The sequence below is a fragment of the Trachymyrmex cornetzi genome, unplaced genomic scaffold, assembly GCF_001594075.2.
Source record: "Trachymyrmex cornetzi isolate Tcor2-1 unplaced genomic scaffold, Tcor1.1 scaffold203, whole genome shotgun sequence".
NCBI classification, from domain to species: Eukaryota; Metazoa; Arthropoda; class Insecta; order Hymenoptera; family Formicidae; genus Trachymyrmex; species Trachymyrmex cornetzi.
Window position 1 is genome coordinate 662,544 of NW_017296669.1, and position 25,379 is coordinate 687,922.

Sequence of the window (25,379 nt, forward strand, 5' to 3'; positions counted from 1 at the left end):
GAGCCAGCACCCTCTAGTAGCGAGCGGCAGGAATTAAGTTTAACACCATGTTACGTATTTCTCCTTTACAATGATCAAATTTACCTGGGTCCGATGAGTCCAAGCTGGCTGGCGCTTGCTGGCTGAGAGGTCCAGGTGTACCACCACTTCCGGGGCTACGGGCGTCATCGTTAGCACCCGCGCCGGGATACGAAAGCGACGAGGAAGGCGGCCTCTGAAATACAGAAAAGATTGTATATTAATTTTTTTACATCTTTATATTTTTTCTCCTTTGCGCGCGCGCATTTTTACATCTACGTTTACAAATTTATTTCGTAGATTTCTCGTACTTTATCTTTCTCTTTCTTAATATTAACTACATGCGCGTCACATCGGTCTCGAGTTCAACTAGACAATTTCAAAAATGTTGACGTTTGAAAATCAATCACAGTCTGTTACAAAACGTTGATATCGCTTTTTTATATATTATTTTCATTTTCAATAGTTTTGTTTCATGTAAATAAAAATTTCTAGCTTGTGAAACGCATGTCACGCTAACGTACGTCGAAAATTTTTTCGTTGTCTATGCTGAACACGCAAGTACATATACTCTGGGTTTTCCTTTTAATCGCATATATTATACAAACAATAATGAACATGATGTAAAAATAACGTGATTGATTTGATTGATAAAGTATTCGACTTTTTGAATAAGACAAAATTAAAATTAATGGACATTTACAATATACTGTATTTTGGTGTATGTACTAAAAAAAATAACATTAATTTCATATGATTCCACGAAATATATATTTACCAAATTAATGTATGATGCAACATTAGAACGTCTCGTTAATTTTTAATGATCTTTAATGTACTCTTTCCGAATTATGATTCTCAAAAAAAATTTCGCAATTTGTCGCGTATACCCTGTACACTGACCATTGATGATCCACGCGTGCGTCAAGCCGATTTCGATCTCGATTAAAGACGGAGCACACGTATCTCTCCACGAAAATGCTGCCGGCATACTTAAATGATTCGGGGGAGCCCGACAAGACGCGCACGACTTACGAATCAACGGATTTACTGGGAGAAGCCGCGTGCGCGACGAATGTCTGCCGTAAATATTCAATCGTTTATTCCGTAGGTGTAGCCGTGTGATAATGACGCTCGTAGAGAATCTCCCGCCGTAGGAGGAAAGAAACGAGACGTCTACGGATCTGCGTCGGGACACGCGCGGAATTACTTTCGCGCACGGAACGTAAGTTTGTTTTACGAATCAGTTCGACGGCAATGCACAAAGCACTGTACGTAAAAATACGTGACTACAGTTATAACATATAAATGACCGATGAACGAAACAAATAAGAAATTGTTCAAATTGTTTAAGAATGTGCATGCATACAATTTTTCATAAGATAACAAAGGAAGAAAAACATCAATGAGTTCAACCAACTTTCTCCCTTGGCACAAATTACTTGGCAGTATACAAATAACAAATCGTAGATCAATCTAAGGCAATTCGTTGATTCTCGCTAACGTATTCCGAAGTGTTATTAGTGTTATTACAGCCACGGCGCAGCGGGATGGGAGCACTCATTGAATGATTCTTCATAACGATCGTACATGATGAACGAACGGATCCTCCTGAGGGTCATTGACTTCGTTTTTTCAAGCAGATTTGAGCATAAATTTTTCCGCTCAAATAATATATCTTAATAGCGATCACTTTAAAAGTAATTTTAAAAGTAACTGTACTTTTTGTAAAACATACATCTAAAAAAACACGATATTTGACAGTTTATTGATCCCGTCCCGCCGCGAGGTTGAAGGGCAAGAATTTGAAGCAGGCGAATCTCTCGATATCACGAAGCGAAATGTCTGGGTATATCAAGTCTGGCCAGGCAACAATGAGTGACAGCTACTCCCACATGCTGTCATAAGCGTCATCTTCGCGATAATATACCAACTCGCTCCCTCCCTCGATTGCCTGCTCCGATATCTCGTCTGAAATCGTTACGCGGTCAACTCTAGAGGATCTGCTAGAGCAGAGACGCGTCACATGAATTTATTGGTTTACAGAAGTCAGCATGAGCAGTTTTAAATAAAAAATTTTTTGTAAAATATAACGAATAATAAATAAGTCATAAAAACATTTATATAATATATTGTATATTATGAGAGTTCTTGTAGACAAGAATAAAATTTACTTTGACTAAAAAAAATTTTTTTCAATATTTTATAAAATAAAGATAGTGTCTTTCCAGCTTTGAGAAAAGGGAAAAATATGGAACATTTTTAGCTTTTTAAATGTGTTTATTTTAAAAACCAATAACTTGAATTTTTGAACGAAATAAATAGCTCGGAGACAAATATAGTGTACATTTTTATGTAACGAGATAACTCGGAAAATTTCACATGAAATAATTAAATAAAGATTTTCTTATCAGAAAACCTCAAGCAAGCGTCACAATGTGTATGAAATAAGAAGTCACTCTTCAATTTGATTAATTACTCACGATCTTTGAATGACTATTTATTCAGGGATGCCGATAGATTACATGAGCAAGTAAATACAAGAGTGATAACGAGTAAGGGGACATTAATAATGCATTGGTCGTCGTCGGATCGCTTCCTACTAGCACCTAACGCAAAACGAAAGATCATGGTTGTCAAAGCGGATAATCTTCAATTCGTGCTTACAATAAGTCGAGCGATATCATTTCAATGAGACTAACCTCAAGAAAGATTGTGTCAAATTAATCGAAAACTCGTGCGATAATCGCTGAAATTCTTAAGCAATTTCTCAGATATTATTAGACATCGTTAATTTTATGTATTAAGATTGTGAAATGACAACGCAATTAACGACAATTATTGAGGATTTTGTGGAATGAATGTTCTCATCAAATTATCATCATCCGGTCGAGAAACTTCGGTCGTACGATGAAAGCTGTATAGTGAAGCTGTTTACGTCGCGTTTAGAGAGATATAGCTCACGGCACCTATACCTTCAACGCTGACGTCACTTCCTACTAAAGGCTGAATCGCCGTTTTTTAAGTGGCCGGTAGGGTCCACCGCGTGACTCGTGTCGATGCAATGATAAACGGTTAACGGGTCGACGAGCTACGCGCTCTCGTTCCACGTCGTTGCCTCTCACTCGCACGTTCATCCCCGTCGTCCATCTCTGTTTGTATCTGCCAGTCCGTCTACTATGGGCACTCTTAAAGTGTAATTCGACAAACCGGATGTCTGGCCTGCCCCTTAAATAAATCAGTTGCCCGCATCTCATATTCCACCCCCGCTCGTTTATACCGTACGTTTCCTTCCCGTTGAGGAAAAATGTCTCTTCAGAACTACGAGAACGCGTCCTTGAGAGGAAGTAATAGTCATCGAGGAACCCCTCGAAAGAGCGATCTGCGAAATCTACGCGAAGGAGGAAAAGTGAAATCTCGAAGCCCGAGTAGCAGCATTAGGCAATATCGGTTCGCGCTCTGACGCATTCCCGTATTGTTACAGCCGTCATTACGATATGAAATGTTTCGTGGAATGCGTAATATCACTAATATCCCATACGAAACGTTTCGTGCAAGTGCAAGAAGAGCTATTGGAATTGGGAATACTCGTCGTAAATACCGACCGTAATAACCGACGTGCGTTCACTGTCATCCTCATGAACAGCAAATTACGATCGCTTATCGAAGCGGCGTATGTGTATTCCGTGATTTGAAGCATGACATTTTGCGTGGAATCGCATGAGATCGCGAAGAAACGTAACTTATTATCGCAAATCGCATTTTCAAATCATTGTACGTACGTATTAATTGACCGTCGTAATATAATGCCATATAATTATGTAATTAGAGGCCAGGCATTAGTCTCGCTGACTGGTTTACGGGCGAGATATGTAAATCTCTGCAATTAATTTATTGGTGCTCAAGAGCTCGAGAGAAGGCTATAAGAGAACAAGACATAAACGATGCGGACGGGGGCGATAAAGATGAAGAAACTAGCAGATCCAAGTCGGACAGAGTGGCAGACTGGAGAGAGACAGCGATAGATTATGGAGGTAAGGCAGCACATTGTAAGTATGCCCATCGGCTGGACCCAGATCAAGAGTCTCTGTCTTCTTAGTCGTTCCACAGAGCGGAATAAGAATGGATAGAAACGAAGACAAGAGAGAGAGAGAGAGAAAGCAAGTAAAAAAAGACAGAGAGAGAGAGAGAGAGAGAGAGAGAGAGAGAGAGAAAGAAAAGAAAGTCTAGTCTCTGTCTGTGTAGTCTTGAATTTCTCGGCGATACCGGCGGGCGTATATAGGGATCATAAATTACGATTTATTGCAGTGGCAGCGCCTCCGCTCGGCGGATTATCTTACCGTTATGTCAGCACACTACAATTATATTTACATTTCCTTCGTAATGGAATATCATGCCAGCATCGTAACCGTCCAACCGAACTAATCGAGACATATCTGAGATGAATTTTCAAGGTAACTAAGCTTATACCTGCCATAGAAGTTATAACGTCGACTTAATCATTGTCCTTAAAAACATTCTCAAAAAGAAAACTGACAAATTGTCTAAACATTCAAATCGATATAAAACCGCGTCTTAATAATTTCATCATAATTTTCACCATCTCAGAAATAACGTAACATACATATTTAACATTGATTAAAAAGTTATATGTACTGAAATAATTTTGACTAAAAAAAGATTACTTCCTTTCGTTAATTATATTCAGGTTATAAATATTTTTCGTAACGGATTTACGACGCAAAAGAGAAAAAAAAATGTGCTGTAGGTGGGAGTTTAGAGGCACTAACTACATATAGCCACAAGTTTCAAGCGATTAAATGGCCACGAGTTTAGACCTTAACAAGGTGTACACCTGACTGAGGAATGATTTTAAAACGGTCGTATAAACGAAACAAATTTATGGTTGAGATGAGGAGAGACGAGAGGAAAGAGTGAGAACGAGACGAGGCAACAGCCTGTTTTGAAGCTCCGGCTAGCGTTCATCTCCTTTCACGGGATAAACGCACGAGTGAGCGACGTGTTAGATACAACACGGAGGAGAAGATGACCGACCAGTCATAAATATGGAATCCGGTATTTGGCGCATTGTCAGTAAAACGAAATCCAGATTCGTACTGTTGCTTTTACGACTCCTACTGCATTGGGTATCCATCGTTTTTGGCTGCTGCCACGGCGATCCGTTATCGAAAACACGTTCGCCACAAAAACGAGTTTCGGTTCTAGAATCAAAGCAAATGACTAGATTTCTCTACGTCGTAAAATCCAACAAAATATTGATTTTTTTCTGAATACGATTATTTCTAATGCAAAACTATCGATGATGATTGAACACTAGACCAATACCAATTTTATACATATATATATATATATATGTATATAAAAAATCCATCAATATTTGGAGTAGTATATAATGTACAAGATATATTTATAACTTATTGTAAAGTAAATAAAATTATATCATGTGATTTTTATACATTGATGATTGAATGATGTATTGATATCTAATATTTAATTTCGTCATGTTAATATAATTATAATCAAATTTAATTTCTAATTTATAAGCAATACATTACAAACAAGAGTAATATCTTTGGCAGAATAGTTGAAACGCCAGAAAGAAAAAACAGTATATGATGATAAATTCAGGAACTATAGTCTCTACAGAAAAAGAATCAAGTTTTTAGGTCAGAAAGATGCGAGCGAGAGGAAGAGGGAGATCGGTTTAAGAGGCAAAGGGTCCAGCGAGAAGAAAAGAGGACCCGCACTCGTCCAGCTGATGGATCTAATCAACATTCCTCCCTAATCACGATATAGTCTCATCTCTTTCTCGGAGTATTCCCTGTACCTCTTCTCTTCACGTAAGAGCCTCTCGACTTCCCGACTCTGTATATACAGTGCCTGCCTTTCGTTCTTTCGTGCTTTTCCCGTCTCACTTACTCTCACCCTCGTTCCCTCGTACTCGATGGAGATTCGCAGTTGCGTCCATCTCTCGTTCCGCCATCGCCGCCACCGCAGTCGTTTTAATTTAACTGTCGTATAAATTAGACTTCCAAATGATCGTCCACCTCAAAAAACCGCCACGACCACGAAAAACCGGCAGCGCGCCGTAGGTGATCCTCGCTGACGAACAACGTTCTCTGAATCTTCGAAATTTACAACGCGGTAACATGAATCCCGAACGAAGAGTTTGTACAGAGATAGTCCGTTACAGTCTCGAAAATTAATTGGCCCGTGAATAACACGCCTCTCGGTCTCCCTATCGAAATTTTCTATGCATCATTATATTTTATGCATATAAAATTTATATTTAAAGTAATGAATGGATACAACAAAATTCAGATATGCATTTTTAAATAAAATCATGTAAAATTATGCAGCACCATTCATTAAATAATCCCCGTATGAATTCCTTACTCATGTCAACGTCACATTAAAATTTACTTGACATTTAAATCAAATAATAGTTCAAAGCATTGGAAGTATTAAATCTGATTCAAACTCGTTCACATAATTATCAAATGCACTAACTGCAAGACTGCATATTATTTTATCTTTCACACGCATGTATTGTGTCGCATCATAACGCACATCTGCGTGAGCGTAATGATATGATATTATAATATATAAAGAAGAGGGAAAGAAAAGTTAAAATTAAAGTAAGCTAATTCTCGCGCATTAACGCAATATTTCGAGGTGGACAATCACACGTTATCAAACACAGCGAGATTTTAATTCCCGTGGGTCGTCAATCTTTCCGTGGGGTTGAATATTACCGAAGGAAGGCTCATGGCACGGCAGGTTTGCGGGTGCTTGGCGATAACGCCCGGTAATGTATCGGTAACAACACTGTCGAAACCGGCAGCAACGGCCAGTTCACCGTACTATCGAGCTCGCTTCATATCTAACGGCACGATGGCGGCGTTCTTCGGCTAATTGGTTTCCCATGTTGCCTCCGCTCCCTCGGGATAAGACGGCTTTGCTAGTCTCCTCCTTCCTTCTCTTTTGCCGCATTTCTCCTACCGTTTCTTATGCCTCTTTTCTCTTTCCGGTCTTTCTCGTATACCTTGACGACGTGTCCACTTTTCTCATTGACATTCTGAGCCAATGAGCTCAACTACTAATCGTCATATTCGATATCTATACTATATCAGTATTTTATTTTAAATAATTACTTACAATTTTTTAAGTAAATGATTAATGTTTATTTGGTAATTTTTATTTAGCGGATTTCGCCAAGGTATAATGACATTAATTGGAAAGGTGAGGGCTTGCGTTCAGACGACAAACTTATTCTGAAGTTCAAGGGTAAAACGTCCGCAAGAGAGATTTCAATAAGATCTAGAGCGAATTTGTACACACACGCGTGCCAAGGGTAGCGCGTGCATGTAGGATAAGCGAGCGGGGCGAAAGCGACGCTAACGATTGCCAAGAGGCAACATCTTATCATGAACTGCAATCGCATTAAGCGCGGACAGTGACACCCAGTCCCGGCAGTGTGTATATAAACGTTCATTAGCGCGAAAAATAATCGAGGGTTCGCGAGCATCGTGCAAAGAAACAAGAGACTGGTCGTTAACTTCCTCGTTCGTTACCAGCAAAGATCTTTATGGTAGAACTTATTATTTTGGTAAATTAACTTTTGCGTAAAAACTGCCTTGAGAGACTACACTGATTATATTTTATATTAAATAAAATCATTGATGCGATTCAATTACTAGTATTACGAGTATTCGATAAAATTTGTAAGAATCTGAAAATTTTTATATGATGAACAGTGTTCTCGAGAAGCGATGAAAGAGAATATCAAATTGTTTATATTAAAACAATTGTATAGAATGTAAACTATACCAATGATCCGTGAGAACCACTGTTCATGAGAGAGAGAGAGAGAGAGAGAGAGAGAGAGAGAGAGAGAGAGAGAGAGAGAAGAGAGAGAGAGAGAGAGAGAAATGAACCGGACGGACGAAGCCTTGATAGCGGCTGTTCTGCCCACATATGTTAACGCGTTCGCACAGGCATCGCGTGACACACACTATGGCACGCACACGGCACGCACATAAACGAGGAAGGGACGTATTGACAGCGACGGTACTCGACCTGAAACCCACCGAAACGTTTCACTGTAGAGCCGACAGTAACGTTAACCAGGATCACAAATATGGCATACAACTCGTCTAATCGCCTGCAAGTGTCTATAGCTATCAAACATATAGTAATCAAGCACATAAAACAATCTGGAGAAGAAATAGATCTGAGAACAAACCAGACGAATAGTGACACTTTCAGCAATATAGAATTTTGAAGTATGTGAGAATGGGATCTCGATACAGCATGGAGAACGTAATCCAAACTAATACTCTTATTTTTGTCCGATACGGCGTGAGACCGGAGACATTGTAGAGGTTCTCGTCCCTCTAGCGAGGGTGGATTCGATCCGAAGGCGCGATAAGACGAATTGGAAACCCCGTGACACGCGTACATGGGGTATAGTCGTCTGTCAGTCGTTCTATCCGTGTGTTACCACACTTTGTGATACTCACTTGTGGATACTCAGCGATTGCCACGCCCGTGTCACGAGCGCGCTTGATCGCATAGCATCAAGGGAGCAACGCATCCCCTTTCTTGGAATATGGATCCATATCCGTAAACTTGCATCCATATTTAATAAGGTCGTCATAGGCGTGAATTTTCAGTACGAAACGCGCGATGCAAATTCTTACGGAAGCTTAGCTACAAGCAAGTCGAATGGTCCGTCAAAGATACGCGGGAGGACAACACGATCCCGCATCCACGTACGTGCGTCCCACGTGTGCTGAAAAATAGAACAAGCCGTGAGAGAGCCTCCGTTGAATTTGAACGAAATTTTTCAACAGAGGCAAGTCAGAGACTGCGAGTCGGAGACAAGCGTAATTCGTGCCACGAAAAATATATCTTTAGGTGGTAACTTATTTGAAATAAATAAATAATTCATTTTTTGCATACAATCTCTCATATTTATCTGTTATAAATGTAGTTCTCGAAATGGAATTATAAGCTTAGGGTCTATAATCTATAGAAGGAAAAAGTGAGAAGCAAAAGATTCACGTCTCATAACTGCCATCAATAATTAATTGTTGCGATATAATTAATTAGTATAAAGATACGTGTTGACTTAGAACATAAACAATACTGGTAAGACACGAGCACGCCCCGAGATATGCATCGGCAATCGATCATTATTCGTCCGTACGTTGGTTACTATGGCACAGTAATGCGTCATATAATGAGACGCGGCCGTTGGAGAAGCTCGCTAATAATAACGCACGCAATCAAACGTTCGAGTTCGAGAGATGCCGTCGTTTCTATTGCCAGCATACAGGAAGAGAAGTCGGTCCAGAACTGTCCGCGTTCGACGTTGACCACACAACGTTGGCCGTCAGTGAATAGATCGACGTGCGAACGATATTTCATCCTCGATTTGCGCAAATTGGCCTTTAAGAGATATTGGCTTTCACAACTACAGACAAAGGAGACTGTTGCAGCAATTAATTATCAAAACGTTAAATTGTCCTATGATATCTACAATATTATGAAAAAGTTATATAAAAACGTGATAAATATATGATAAAATGAACGCTGTTCTTCATACAAATATTATAATCTCGAATGAATTTTAGGGATTAACTGTAAAAGATAGTCATAACAATTCTATTTAAAAAGAATAAAATCCTTAACGTAAAAAATGGGAAATTATAAATGAAGAAACAATGAATATCTGATGTGACTACACAATCCGCAAACTTCTGTAATAATTCCGTCAGATCAAGCAAGTAGGACGATTGCCATAGGCAGAAAACAGCTACGGTCGTTAGGAGGAAATGGTTTTTAAAAGGGGAGTGTCGGAAGGGGAGAATGGGGGTTTGCTCGCTCACCTCCTGTCCTTACGTCTGTCATTCGAAACACGCAACACTCTCTCACACGCCACACTATTATTACACCCGTTGACCGTACCACTAGCCGCTATCAGTATATATTTATTTACACTTATATATCTGTACGATGTAAGGAATGCTTTCGTATAAATAAAGCAATCCGCAGAACTCCCAGAAGAATCCTTGCTAACGAAAAAAAATATGTAATAATCAAAAGTTTGTGATTCGCATTCCCCACTACCGATTAAGTATATACTTTTTATCTATACTCATCTTAAGAAGAAATATAAATATGAGAAAAACTCGCGCATACTCGATTAATTATTCATTTAATAAAATGATACTCGACATATTTTATAAAAATATCAGAAAGATCTGCCAAGAGCAGTATCGTTAAATACGAATAAATTTTCCTAACGACTACAGTCATTAGTCATTAGTCATTAAATTTCCAGGGAACATTTTCCTTCGTGGTAAATGCGGACAAATTAAACGTATGATGTTCGCATCAGATATCTCAAGTGTCTATTCGAGAGTTATGAATGATGTGTAAACAATGGTTGTAGAACAGAAGAGACAGAATGTTGATCCCGCTATATCTTAATTGCTAGCACATAAAATAGGGCATCGAGGGCAAAGTGTCATCGAGAGTAGCTCCATTCCTATGTAAATAGCGTGATCTCTCGCACTGGTACCGAGTTTAACAGGAAGTCTTTTACACTTTCTGCCGCTCCTGCCGCGCCCAGGTATCGCCCGTTAATGTTCCCTTACCCTCTACGAGAGAGAACAGGCAGGGCCCACCGACACCGTATAATTATCATATTACGATTATGTTTATAGTTCAACATGACTCCAATTAAACACGTATCCAGTTTGAACGGTGACCACAGCCACCGGCAGGAAGTTATCCCGTATTTACAACTATATGAACTCTCATGGAATGAAGAAATTTCTTTCCGCCAGGACGAATCCGCTTGTATCTATGTACCATAATTAAACGGAGTAACTTCCTACGCATACTCTCGGAATAGCGAAAAAAAATTAATTATTCCAAATGTTACAAATAAATATTCGTAACGTAACATACATCTGTAGAATGCAAACTTATATAATATTCCGTTCAAGTTTCATGACTCTTGAGAGATGTCAGTTACACATCCTTGCAGCATTTATATTATGTTATATGCGTACTTTTATCAGTTCGACTTATATGTACATGTGCATAAATAACAAAATTAAAAAGAACGCAATAATGATTACAACGAGAAAGATTCGTCGCTCTTTACGCAATGCGATTAGCAGGAATCTTTGAGGTCGATCGACTCTCTTATCAGTATATCAGCATCTCGATATTGCCTTGTATAGGACATAGCAATATCCAAGGGAATAAGAGCCATTGCTTTCTAGCGAAGCCTCCGCGCTTGCGAGTGGTTACGAGCATATGAAACAGGAAAAGAGGAAACAACGATCAGCTATCGAGATTTCGTTTCCACCTTCGGGGATCAGAAATACACACACACATACAATCGGTGGTATTAAACGTCAATCATATACGAGGCATTTCTTAGAAATAAAAATATTTTCAATAAATAAATTCAGGTGATCAAGTCGTAATGCACACATTTTCACATAAAAACTAATTTCACATAAAAATTAATGAAAATTGACAACAATTCTGAAAGAATATGAAGAGAAAATTTTGAATAGAATTTTGCAAGATAAGTAGCACAAAAAGCGTTTTTAATTGAATTAAAAGAAGATTGTATAAGTAGATAATTTTATGGATGCAACTGGTCGGGCAAATGCAAACCATTAATATCTTTCATGACAGGCGGCGACAAGTGATGCAGACAAGAGCAAAAATAATTCATAATATAATGTATGAAATATAATTTCCGTTGTACCACAATTATTGCGATATGCTGCTAATTTGCGTTGCGTGCACATGATTTTTTATTGGATAATGTTCTTTGCTTAGCAAATAACATGGCGTCTAATTGCGATAAAAGGCTGTAAACGCGCACGATGTATCTCTGATGCGAATCAACCGCGCGTGGCAATGAAGGACGGAAGCCAATTCCGGGATATGCCGATCGTACAAATTGTCTCTTTTAGCACGCGTAGCTACGGCGTATAAGTACGAATACGTAAGCGAGCAGACGCATCGTCTCGGTATGTATATACGAGTAACAATATAAATATGCTTAATCCGATGACGGCAAAAGGAGAGCGAGAGAGAAAGACAACGAGAGATTGATCATGGGATGGACGAAGAGAATGTTCACCAACGAGGCGAGTTGACGCGGAATTGGGGGACGCGTAGAAATGGTTAGGCGGATGCGTCGAGTGATGTACTTCCGGTTATTGAACGCCGTCTGAAGGCTGGAGCGACTCCTAAACTTACGTCGCATTCTCTACACTCGTCGCAGGCTCCTAACCGACACCTGGAATCGCCGCCGCACGCCTCGAACCTTTCGCCACCAGGAAACACGTTTGCGGCCTCCTGGATATAGTCCTGATTAAATACACCCGTTCAGGAAGAAGCGCATGGCACGAGGAAGAACATCTGCTTCGGTTATTCCGCGTGGAACGCTGCTTCCAATTACATTAAACGCGTAAAGCATCGCTCCAGTTCAAGCTTGGAGATTTTTTCAATTTATCTCTTCATCGATTAGAATTAGTTAATATGTCGGCTTATAAAAAAAATATTTTTAATATATTTGAACATAATAACATCGTTTGCCTTCTATTTCAAATTCAAAGTATTCGAATTTTGAGAGAACATTCAAATTACTTAATTACGTATAAGAAAATTGTGGAATGCTTACGCATTATTATATCATTAAAAATATATCATCAGAAATTCATGTTACTCGTTATCGCAACTCCGTTAATGTGGCTTTAATCTCAAGTGATGCATGTGATGATTGCGCTTAATACATGATTCACGTATTCACACGTGAGTCCTCTTCACTTAGCTGAATCGTGTTTCATGATTTTTCGTCTCTGAGTAATTCAGTACTGCCAGTGTTTTAACGTTCCCTCTTATTAGCAAAACCCGAAAATTTTTTTCAACACTCTCAAGTGTGTATTCCGCTAAGGGAAATACATTCCATTAAAAGAAGCGAGATAATATACACAGTCCCGATCAGTGTAAGCGACAAAAAAGAAGACCCATATTGAGCAGCTCATCCTTCATCGTTGTAATAAATCACTCTCATCAAAATAATGAAAATTTATGTCATAACGTGCAGATTGCCAAGAGATAATTACTTCGCGCTATAACTAACTTCGCATGTTACGAAAGCGCGAGAACGGCATGAAACGATGACAAAGCAGATAATATATATTATTATTGAAATTGTCGATACATGTAATACCTATATGAATTGTCCCAAATCTTTCGTGCTCTGTTCAACCATAGATAACTTGACAAATTTATAGCTAATTAATTTAAAAAAAAAAATTTTATTAATTAAGGCTTAAAAATTTAAAGTTTATTTATTCTTAATACAATTTTTTCATAGAGACTATCACATAAATTTTAATTAAATTTTTATTAAGATATTGCATTCTCTCCTTTCAATATTTCAACATTAACAGTTAAAGTTTGATGACTCGATGATTTATAATAGCACAACATTGTAAATATACCTGCATTCAATTCTATTTCTGTTTAAAGTCTTAGAAAGTTATTATTGTACTTTGTCCTGCCTCATCATATCTTCATCTTCCGTGTGCTTATAACCTTTTCTTCTTTCCTAATTATGCGTTAAAGATTGCTCAGTGTTTATGACTTGAACTAAAGACGCTTCCAATTACAAACGAAGAGAATTACTTAGAAGAAGCTCTTAAAGGCAAATCAGTATTTAATGATATACACTGTAGGGCTGTATTCTCTCCATGTTCAACTTTACTTTGCCAACGGTCTATAATTTCAGAAAACGCCTGTTGATTACCAAAGAAAACGCCTGATTAATTATTTGTTCCTGCATCCCATGTCCACGATAGTCTGTGGTATAATGTGTTAACAGAAAGATTACCTCATTTAATAAAATTATATTGGAAAATTAAATTTCACGACTAATAAGACATGTTCTGAAAGGGCCGCCGCTTGCGTTGAACGCAAAACTCTCTTGATGGCAGGAACTCTCGTGGAAGATACGTGTGTAACGTGAGATTTTTCGAACTGTCCGATCATGAAAGAGGTCGGATCAGTACACATGGTATCGACGTGTGTACACGTCCGTCAATTTAGGATAGCGTCAGAGCGTGACGGTAAAATTACGTAATGCGTGCGTATTCAATGTGTGCGAACGCATACACGATGCTTGAAAGTATCGTTTGTGGTTTGCCTCGCGTGTCCTTTTTTCACCCGGTGCACACGATGACTACAAAGGGTGGACAACGTGTTTGCGTATGCATACCTTGGAGGATTTGTTAGCTCTTTTTTCGCGGCATAACATACCCGCGGGTGTTATGACGGAATAGACGCGATGCTATGACACGGCAGTTTTCCTCGATGGTTTTTGTTAACCCGTTTGCATCAGCAAGCAGAATATTTCTGCGAGCACGACTCAGGTCATTGCGACGGAATATTCCAGGCACTCAAAGGTCGATGATGCAAATGTGTTATTATCGATAACGAAACGGATTAGCTTACCGCTTTTATAAAGAAAATATTGAATAATTCTTTTTTTTTAATCAAGTACATATATACTTTATACATAGTTATAGTTGTTGTATGCAAAGAGATATTTCTTACGTGCTAAGAAGGAGTTTATTCGAACTTCATACAAATCACTTGAGAAAACAATAAAAAATTACTGTAAAAGGAAAAATGCAGCAGAATTCGAATGAAGCAAAAAAATCAAAATAAATAACCGCCTTTAGAGAAGAAAATCAACCAAAATTGTACAAAATTGTCCACGTCCTGTTAGTCGTTTTATTCAAACGGCGATATGTCACGTTGTTGGTGTATTGTATCGATCCACGTTACTCCGATTAAATGACATCGCATTAAACGCGCTCGTGCGGTCATTACAATGCATCGCTCTTCATTTGCTATTCTTTTCTTCTTTTTTTTTTCGTTCGCACCTCTGTCAAAGAGCATAACAACTCGGCGTTCAACGCGACGTTTTACAAAGCTTGTTCCCTCCGGCGAAGACTCCGCAACTCGTTGCGTTGCAACGGGTACGGTCGTTACCGAAAAGATACACGCGCACAGCTCGCCATGTAAATGGACAACGCCGACGGAGTAATGACGATTTAATGGCACGCTCTACCGACGTAATGATTTCGACGCGTACATGTCCGGTTATGCACGACCATATGGACGCGGACGATGTTGATTGCAATTCCGAAGCGTTCTTCACATCGCTGCCGTCTCACTATACGCGCTAAAATTATAAAATTATGAAGCGCGAGTGTACACACGACGCGTGACGGCACAATGCTGTTGCTGATTATTTTATCATGACTGTGCGTATAAACTACGTCCAATAATATCTCTTTACAATATTATACATATGTTTCTGACGTCGAACGGGAGATCGTACGCAGTTCTATCCCACTACGATTTAATAAACAACTATGCGCTTATCAGCAGATTAAGATTGTAGCTTCGTTGCAATCCTTGTCAATCTGATCGAAACGAATAGAACGTAAGGGTTCTTCCAGAGTACTGTTCGCTCGTCATCATTATTAGTTGTCTTTTTCCTGATTAAGATCACTTTCCTTTTAAAGTGACTAACGCGTAACGTATCCATATGTAGTACACGGAGGAGTTTCATAAGTTCGATAAGCCTTGACACCTTGAAGAATGTTACACGACACTGTAACGGATTGTATTGAGTATATAGTAAAATGTAAGAATAAAAAATTTTTTTACCACGAGAGAAGAAATCAACGCAACGGGAAGATGTGGAGGTCGCTAAGACGCATCGCGTCGATTTGCATATGCTAATGAATATGTTAAATCAATTTCACAAAACGAGCGAAGTCCACAAAGGGTAAGTGGACACCGGTCGGTCGTGCGACCGCAGAACGAGGCGCGGAGGCTTGTTATTATTGTAATTGCTGCGCATGTAAAACCGCGTGTGGAAAATGAGCCTAATGTGACGTGTGCGGGTGACGATGTATACGTATCACACATTTGTTCGCATATATAAACATACGAATGCATTCTCGAGAGATGGAATAAAGAACGAACCAATATGTAAAGGATGCAAAGTGCGACAGCTTCTATGATCAAAATGACTATGCTAAAATTTCCTGTTCAATCAAGTGTACAAAATAGATTAAAATTTATTCTATTCTTGTCTTTTATTAATAGAGATCTTGCAAAATTTGCTTCCTTAAAGAAATTACTTTAACTCCTTTTCAGAGAAACGCTACTGTTCGAGCCATGAACGAACAATATGTGTTCTCCAAAAAGATAGAAACAAACAAAAGGAATATCTTATAGCTGTGGAAATGTCCACTAAGGAAGCCTGACTCGAAGCTTTGTGGTCGGCCGCAGCGTTTCGTTCTGGTCCCACACTACTAGACTCATCAGTAAGGCGATGTAGTGTGGGACTTGCCTTAGACGCCTGGAATGAATCCAGAATGATATTCTATTTAAAGGGAATTCGCGCGGCGCGGTGCTTACGCGAACCGAGTGAGTCCCGTGGACCTCTAGTGGCGAATCGCAAAAGCAAACGAGGAAGGCACAAAATCGAAGGAGAGACTAAAGGATGACAACAACGATGAGAGAAAGGAGAGGGGGGAGGGGGAGGGAGAAAGAACCGACTTAGTGTGCGGTATGCAAAATCTCTCATTCGTTTAACGAGGGAAGCGAATCTCGAAGACGATTCCCGAGGCCTTTTGCGCGAAGGGAGAGTTCTTCGTATGCATCCATATGTCGAGTAGCCATGAAACGGGCAGCGAGACGAAGTATAGCGAAGAAAGAAATAATATAGAAACAAGAAAAGAGAATAAACGAAGATAAAGTAAGTATAAGAGAGCACTCGGAAAGTAGAAGTGGGTTGGAAGACTGGCAAACAGGAGATGTCCCTTTTCACCGATCTCTTTCTCGCCCTGCAGCTGCCTCGAAAAACTTCTCCAAGCGAACTCTGAAAAACTGCTCTGCCTAACGAACCATCGCCCATTCCAATTTAACCGGGAACGCTACTTACGCTAGTAGAAGGCAATGCGACGTGCCAACCCGTTCTCGTTGCTTTCTTTTCTATTGCATATACAGACTCATCGTGCCTATATTTTTCCTGTGTCTGATTATCTATCTCAAATGCTTTTCAGAGAAAATATAATCTAATTTCAATCACGTGCTTATCAATTTGGAATTAAATTAATTTAATAGTTTTAGATTATACGTAACATTTACATGGAGTATATTGTACGAATCAAATTGCATCCTTGAATCAAGACGAAAAGAGGCTAAGATATCATTAGACTTCAAATAAACTTTACACTGATTTTAAACGGTGCGGCGCGGCGTTGTTGAGCCACGTGGACCGTTTATATGGAACGGATTAAGTGACGCCTCGCTACTGCGCTAAACTTATGCAATCCCTTATCACAGACGGTTGGATCCTCATCGTAAATACGGTTGCAACAGCTTATAATCCGAAAACACATAGTCGACAGAGCGGCGCGGCGCGGCTGACCCCCTTCCTCTTTTTCTTACTCTGTTCGTCCCCGCTATGCAAATACCGACGAAGTAATGGGTACTCATCGCTCCAATAAACATGCTCATCCGCCTTTCGAGACGAAAGAGAGCAAGCGAGAAACGAAATATTTAAGAAGAAAAGCTAAAGATGAAATTATCAGTGTTTATTGGCGGGATCACGAATTCGCCGACGATCTCAAAGCCGTGTATAAACGAGTCGAGCCATCCAGCCATCCAGTTATCCACGCGAAATTACACCCAGGTGATATCTTCGCGTGAATTCTCGCGTTATCATTAATACAGAAACTCTCCAGAGCGCGCGGTTTTTCTGATCCGAGGAGACGCTCGGAGAACCGGTTCACTTAGCGTAATCGTGCGGGTAAATGACGATTTGGAGCTCGAAATTACACGTCGGGAGGGAATCCGCAGTTGCCCGTGTTAATCAGGCGCGAAGCGCGAGAAGCGGATTTTACAGCGTAATCGTCTGGTAAAGAGAAATTCGAAGGTGGAAGATGCGCTTGAATGCGAGCAAATAATTTCGTTTGATGACCCGCGGAGCGAGCACAATTATTCGCTTCAATTAAAAGTATGAAAAGCTACAATAGCTTTTCATTTTACTCACAAGTAAGTAGATATACTCGCGTGAATTAATATTCTATTTTATAAATATCAACCACGAAATGCTTTATAAAATATAAATATGTATTCCGAAAGATCTGGCGATAGAGAATGAAGTAAATCAACCATTTTCGATTCCGCGCTCGCTATCGCGCCCAACAAATAGCGCTAATATCCAATAAACAATGATTAAGCTTTTGTGATAATTCCCGTTCTTCGAAATACTTTATGATAAAATATCATGGCGGCGACACAGCAATACGACGAGTAGGACGACGCAACCGACGGTTGAGCTCATAGAAATTCGTTGGCGAATTCGATTGCCTCGTTTTAAATTCATTTCGTTAAAAGCTAAATAAGGCCTATTTATAATTCGGTAGACGGCAGTAAGCGATATCGATCAACCTGTTGCGCGCGCGATCAGATTTTCCTAAATACTTAAAGAAGACAACGTGCTCCTCATAGTACTCTCTTCTGTTTCTGAATACGGCAGTGCCTGATTAGAGAGAGAGAGAACTTTAGCCTGTTCTTTCATTAAATAAAATTAATACAAGACCTATTTTTAGATTACTTGAATAATACGAATTTAAATCGATGAAAATAAAATAAAACTTTATTGATTAAATAAGAGAAATCTTATATACTTTTCAGATTATAAAAGATTAAGTATTGTGGAAATGTCCATTAAAGAGGCTTGACTCGAAGCTTTGTGGTCGACCGCAGTGTTTCGTCCTGGTCCCACACTACTAGACTCATCAGTAAGGCGATGTAGTGTGGGACTCGCCTTAGACGCCTGGAATGAATCCAGAATGATATTCTATTTAAAGGGAATTCGCGCGGCGCGGTGCTTACGCGAACCGAGTGAGTCCCGTGGACCTCTAGTGGCGAGTCGCCACAGGACTCCATCCCAATGAAGGCGCGATCCAACGGATTTCGTCGGAATGATAAATAACAGGGACGAACGCGGTGATGCTCGATGCTGCTTGTGCTGCTCTATGCTGCTCTGTGTGCTGCTCGATGCTGCTCTGTGTGCTGCTCGATGCTGCTCTGTGTGCTGCTCAATGCTGCTCGGTGCTGCTATGTGTGACCTCTAGTGGCGAGTCGCCACAGTACTATAAAGCGATGTTAAAAAATCATTTTATAAATAGAAAAATGATCGATAATTGTTACGATTTTTGTGTTATAATTTTGACAAACTTGAGACTATGTCAATCTTAGAAATGAAATACACCATATTGATTGGATTAGTGTCACTGTTCTAATGCAGAGATAAAATTGGATTACAAATCGAATAGTGATAAATAGCTTTCTCGGTCGGTAGGCACGCGTCCATTTGAGAAAATAAAACACCTGTTTCGTCTCCTAGGAAGTTATAAACGTTTACAGCACTATATAAACCCTAATCAATTCTCGATTAGTGTAGTGAAATCGAACGTTCGTCCACCTCTCCTTACTGGAATGAACGATCACGCATCACGATATCATGTAAGGACTTTTTTGCAATTGTAAAGGAACGAAAGAAAAAAGAAGAAAAATGCGCATCGATAAAAATGTGCATATAACGATGAGCACGTGCAGACATGATCAGGAATGCGTTACGCGTTATTTATAACGCTCCGAAGACGCGGAGATAACGTCGCGCCTCGCCCTCTCATTTTCATTCGCGAGCGTTGATCTCCTCGTTTATCCCGTTTATCCGTCCATCGACTGCGCGCGGAATAGGCTAATCGCATCGTGAGTTCGTTAGTCCATTTTCGAATTTTACGAGGTCACTGGCATGCTCGTTCCACCCGCTCGAGAGGGCACGACGCAGGTAGAAGTACTCCTTGTCCCCTTTTCATCGACTCCTCTCTCTCTTTCTATTACTCTCTACGCTATCGAGATCTTTATTATCGAGTATGTATTATCCCCCGGCGTGGTTATAAACATAAAACTCCGTCATCCCTCTAATTAAAGATTCATCGAGGTAATTGAGCCCAAGCTTTATTATCGGCTACACTGTAGAGAGCAGCGCTCGCCATTCGTGCCACCTTTTACCGCTCTTTATGCGCAACGAGCGTGAAAAAAAAACCGAGAAAAGAAGTCTGACGCGGAATCGGCACGGCGTAGCGAGGCCGGAAGCACAACCTTGATGAAATAAAAAAAAAAGAGGGACACAAGAGAAGTTTAGAACACGACGAGTTCCTTACGGCGGAGGTAGCGTTTAAAAAGAGTTTAGTGAAAGTCGCGAACACCTGCTCTCCGGAAGCGTCATCCTGGGGTTTCATGTCGCATGTGTTTAAGGTTTTTGTTGAACAACGATGAAACTTGCCGTGAACGAGTCGACTGACCTGAACAGCTATCGATATTTCACACGATAGTCCGCAAATACGGAGCAGCATTTCTTGCGATATTACATAAATAAGTTACTTTTAACAGTACTTTTTACAAGTTTCCACGTATAGATTATTAATGTCAAGACTCAAGTATTACATGATGTAAAATATTTCATTATACAATTATTGAATTATCGTTGATATACCTCAAAGTAAGCCAAATATTCTTAAAATATATCATTAATTTTCGAGATCTACCAATCTATTCCGGTTCTCATAATGTCGTCATTTGGGTGATGAACAGGTTTAGTCTTGGTAGACCGTCACGCAATAATAATAGGTCGTTCGTCTTTGAAATGACAAAAAGCGGTGCGGTGGGGTATCTACACGCGGAGAGGAAAAGGATGCCATGTATTATTTGTTAAAAATTAGAACATTTCCGGCACGCCCTTAAGATTTCTTGCAGTCAGGTAACCGCTAAAGGCGTAATAATTGTAAAGCACGCAATAATTGTAAAATAGCCACGCGTTTTCTCGTTGATGGGAGATGGAGATTTCTGATAGTTGCCAGTATAACACTTTTACTTGTAAAATGAAGAATCCAGAGAAGACATATATGCGCGAAAAATAGAAAAAAAAATATTTCACGCAATAACATATATCTGGACATGCCAGTGATTCTCGAAATTTTAGGAATCATAGAGTGAACGGCTTTTCCGGAAAATGTATGAAGAACAAGTCTGCAACCGGAGCCTCTTGTCGAAAACCCAAGACGCCTTTTTGCCATAAGGGCATATTTTCCCTTCTGGTACTCGGGAAAATGTAATCGGAGAGCCTCGCTTCGCCGAGTTTCGTGGGACAGGGTACGCACTACGTAGAACTGCGCACACACTAACGAAAAACCACGTGGGCCCCCCATAGGGTAAAAGTCTTTCTCTAACGCGATCGTTTGCGCACCATGTGTTTCGGGGCCTATAGTGCCACTACCACGAAAGATACTGACGTTTCTAACGGAGAAATGTCAGTGTGTGTGTGTCTGTGCGCGACTTTTTGAAAAAGTCTCCAGGAAGAGGCCGCCTCCGTTGTCCCCGGAAGAGCTTGGATTTCACGCTCGTAACGACCGCGAGTGAGCGCCTATAAAAACGACATAAAGATCGGCTATTTTGACAATCTACGAGCAAAGGCGAGATGCGCGCCGTCCTCGTTCCCCCTTAACGCTACAACGATAAACTTTACGATGGCTCGTTTCTCTGCGACGTAAGCCCCAAGTGTCGTTCTTGAACATACCTTTTTTTCTATCACCTTCACCGTCAGCACCAATGAAAGCAGCATTTCCGCGTGAAACCGATCGGAACTGATTCGAGGCTTTTATGGAGATTCGATTATCGCAATGCTGAAGATAAAGAGAAGAGGCGATTGCCTGGAATATTACCGGATCGGAAAATAACAAATTGTTTTGTAGTTTAAATTTATTTTCTCTCTATTAATCCTACTATTTCGATAAATCGTTAAAAATTGAAATAATCTTTGTCGAAGATTGTACCTGAAAAAAATTAAGATCAAAAGTTTCGATATAACTGACACGACACACCTTGCTGCCTGATAAAAAAAATCAACATGTGTAGTCATGGTGTATTCGTGACACATTTATCGTGTCGATTTACAGAGACGAATTCGTAGCGAACTGCGATATCCGGATAAACGTCGATCGGTATTTACGACACAGTCGCGTATTCGGTATCGACCGAAAAAGTCAGCGATGCCAGCCAGAGTCCCAGGTTGACTGCGAAAATTCATGCTCGACGGAGTGCCGTGGTAACAACTAACAACGACGAGGACGAGGACGAGGACACATCACACAACACAGCAGGAGGAGGACGCAAGAGAGGACTATCAGGTCAGCGCGGCCGATGCGATGGGGTGCAGAATGCAAGTCACGCCGGGTAATTGCACCACGCGACCATTACCTCGCGTGCGGGCCGCCTTGGTAGGTGAAGGCTGGTCGTAGGTAGCCCGTAGCCCGTACCGCGCACCTACGAACTCACGATACACACGTTGCCGAGAAAGCTGACCCACCGGTATTAACTTTCTTTTATTGCCAGCGCCATTTTTTTTACCGCGATGACGTACAAAGCAGGAAATCGTAATTTACAATAGAATGTAGCGTAGTTTTTCCTCCGGAAAATTACCACTGGTGTTCGATTGACTGGTGGTGAATGACCTTTTCTTGAATGACGTAAGCCGAGTGCTTTGTCTGTTCTTTTCATTGAACACGAACGCTTTCGAGAAATCTCGCTATAATGCTGTAAAGTATCGCGCGAAATTAACATCCGGACCGTAAATGGGACACGCATCTTCCTTCGTTCGCATGCACGATTAATCGCCGATCAACGACACGTGCATTTGATTTACGGATATGCACGACGAGATGCGCAAAGATGGAGAGCGACATTTGTGTGCATAGGAGTGATACTATTTGCGAACACGTTCGATAAGAACGGTCGCGCGCTCGAGCATAAACCGGAAGCAGCCATCTAAGATCCTGCGGCCGTCTCGTGTAAATATTATGCTCAAACAGTCTGAAACATTAAACATCTTGCCGATAGCACAGGACAGGGTGTTTGTATATCGGCTGCTCCCCTCGCTTCGATCTCTTCGCATCCCCGCGCCGATCCCCCCCTGTACAGTTCCCAATGTTCCTATTTCTCGTGTTCGAAAAATGCAGGGATCCGTGCAACGAGTGTTGCAGAAACTTGGTATACCTGCTCCGAAAAGAAACTTGAGCGAATCGATTTAAAACGGTGAAAAAGCCCCCTTGATGACGAGCTTAGCTACTATTTCGTGGGGCTGATTTTGCAAAGAAAGCAGCTGACTAGAGACTCTTTACTCTCCCTCTTACAGCACCGAGGAAGATTAAGCTCTTCAGGGATTCTCAGCCTCTTCCAGAAACAAAGTTAAAGTACCCCCATATCTTCTTAGCTCTGATCCGCCATCTTTTAATAGCTAGATTATTATAGTACCGTAAAAATCGTCAAATGTAAATATATAGCATGAACTTACGACTTAATCAACCATGCAATTAATTGTTAATAATTTATCTTTCATATCTCAAAAGACTCGAAAAGTTTCGTCAAGGTCGTTTTATAAACACTTGTACAATGTTTTCAAAATTTTAGATCAATCTGCGGTACTGATAAAAATATTATATTATTGAGATATCTATCATTTTCATAGAAAAAAATGATGAATTTTTATAGAATGGAGCTTCAACTGAATGACAGCCACTGAAACGACGACGCAGTGCGATTGCCCTTTGCCATAGGCCTGCATCATCTGATGGATTTTCGTTGCACTCGAGACTGCACACAGGCAAACGTGAAGCGGGCGCTTCCTAATCTGACAATCGTTTGCAACCGATGCGCTTCCAAGAAATCAACGAGCGAAATTAACCTACCGACCGACAGATAAATCGTCTTTGAAGGCGACCGTATCTTCGCCGTTTCTAGCACGAGCTAAACTAGATCGCGTTGAAACAGTTCGACGAAACGACAGACGATGGTTCTATGACCGGCGGACAAATTGGTCTCAGCTTCTATGTGATTTTCTACGAAGTCGTACGTCGTTAGAAAACTTTGTACACATCTACATGATTTTAAAGCAAAATCGAAGAAAATATTATTCTCAAGTATTTGTCTCAAGGAAAATTTGTCGTTTATGATTATTTATGAGTAGTTATTTTTTGAGTGAATTATTTAGAAAATTTATTGCAAATCGATCTAACGAAAATAATATTATACTATATATAAGATATTAATCTCCTGCCACACGCAGGGCCAATAATTATTTGAACAAAGACATAGTATCAGAGCACGCACGCACGCCTTTCGACCTCCGTACCTCAAGCTGTTCCATATATGCGATCCACGTGTGTGGATCCCTAGGGACGTCATAGGGCGACGGGCATTGAGCGATGCGAGCCGCCAGAGTTCAACCAACCTTCGCATTGCGCGCCGAATTAAGCCCGCATTATTATATCGATAATGAAATTTGACGATATTGTGCATTTTACAGGCAACCGCTCGGTTTGCCCCCCTGCTACGCGTAGCACCCTGTCCCCTTTCGCTTTGTCGACCATTGTCAAAAATCAAGACCGCAGCGATCACCCGCCACAGGCGCTTCGCGTTATTATTGTGGTATGGTATACGCGGCTCCGTAACGTGGGTTAGCCTATATCTGCCGGCCAGGAACGTGGAAGAACATTTAATCCCGGGTATGGGGGTGCACGCACATGCGTGAAATCTCTCGCTTGTTATGTGTTTTGTTAATCTGAGCAAGTCGTATGTATAGCAAGTTGTGTATGTATACCTCACGCATATTCCTTCCATTAATATTAAATACTGACGTTACGTTTACATATCTAAATCTTGAATCATATATATATATATAATCCTTATGACAGTTATCACGCGTCCCTTTTCATCATGTTATCTCTCCCTCTTCAGTTATCTCACTTCACCTTTTTACCTAAGAAAATAGGTCAAAAATCGTCAAAGATTTGTCAACTGTTAGAATTGACAAGAAATAGGTGTTAAACTTAATTCCTGCCGCTCACTACTAGAGGGTGCTGGCTCCAACACTGGCGAGTTTCGACGATAAAGTCATATGTCTTTTGTAGTTTAGACATCGCTGAAAGTGATTCAATCCTCACAGGTTAGATTTCTCGACGCCAAAGAGATTTTCCAATCGATTGAAAATGAAACGCGATAAGCTGTTTTTCCGACATGTACTTCTTCACTACTTCGACCTCAAGAAAACCGCAGCTGAAGCGCATCGCTTATTATCCGAAGTG

General features: G+C 40.4%; 1 protein-coding gene across 4 annotated transcripts in view; it reads right to left on the minus strand.

Annotated features, from left to right (window-relative positions):
* The window catches only part of hth (Meis homeobox homothorax), a 446,666-nt gene that overhangs the window by 290,870 nt on the left and 130,417 nt on the right, over nucleotides 1-25,379 (minus strand). For all 4 annotated transcript variants that reach the window (XM_018505263.1, XM_018505262.1, XM_018505259.1 and 1 more), the window contains exon 7: nucleotides 85-214. In XM_018505263.1, coding sequence (XP_018360765.1) covers nucleotides 85-214 — 130 coding nt within the window. The remainder of the gene's footprint in view (nucleotides 1-84; nucleotides 215-25,379) is intronic.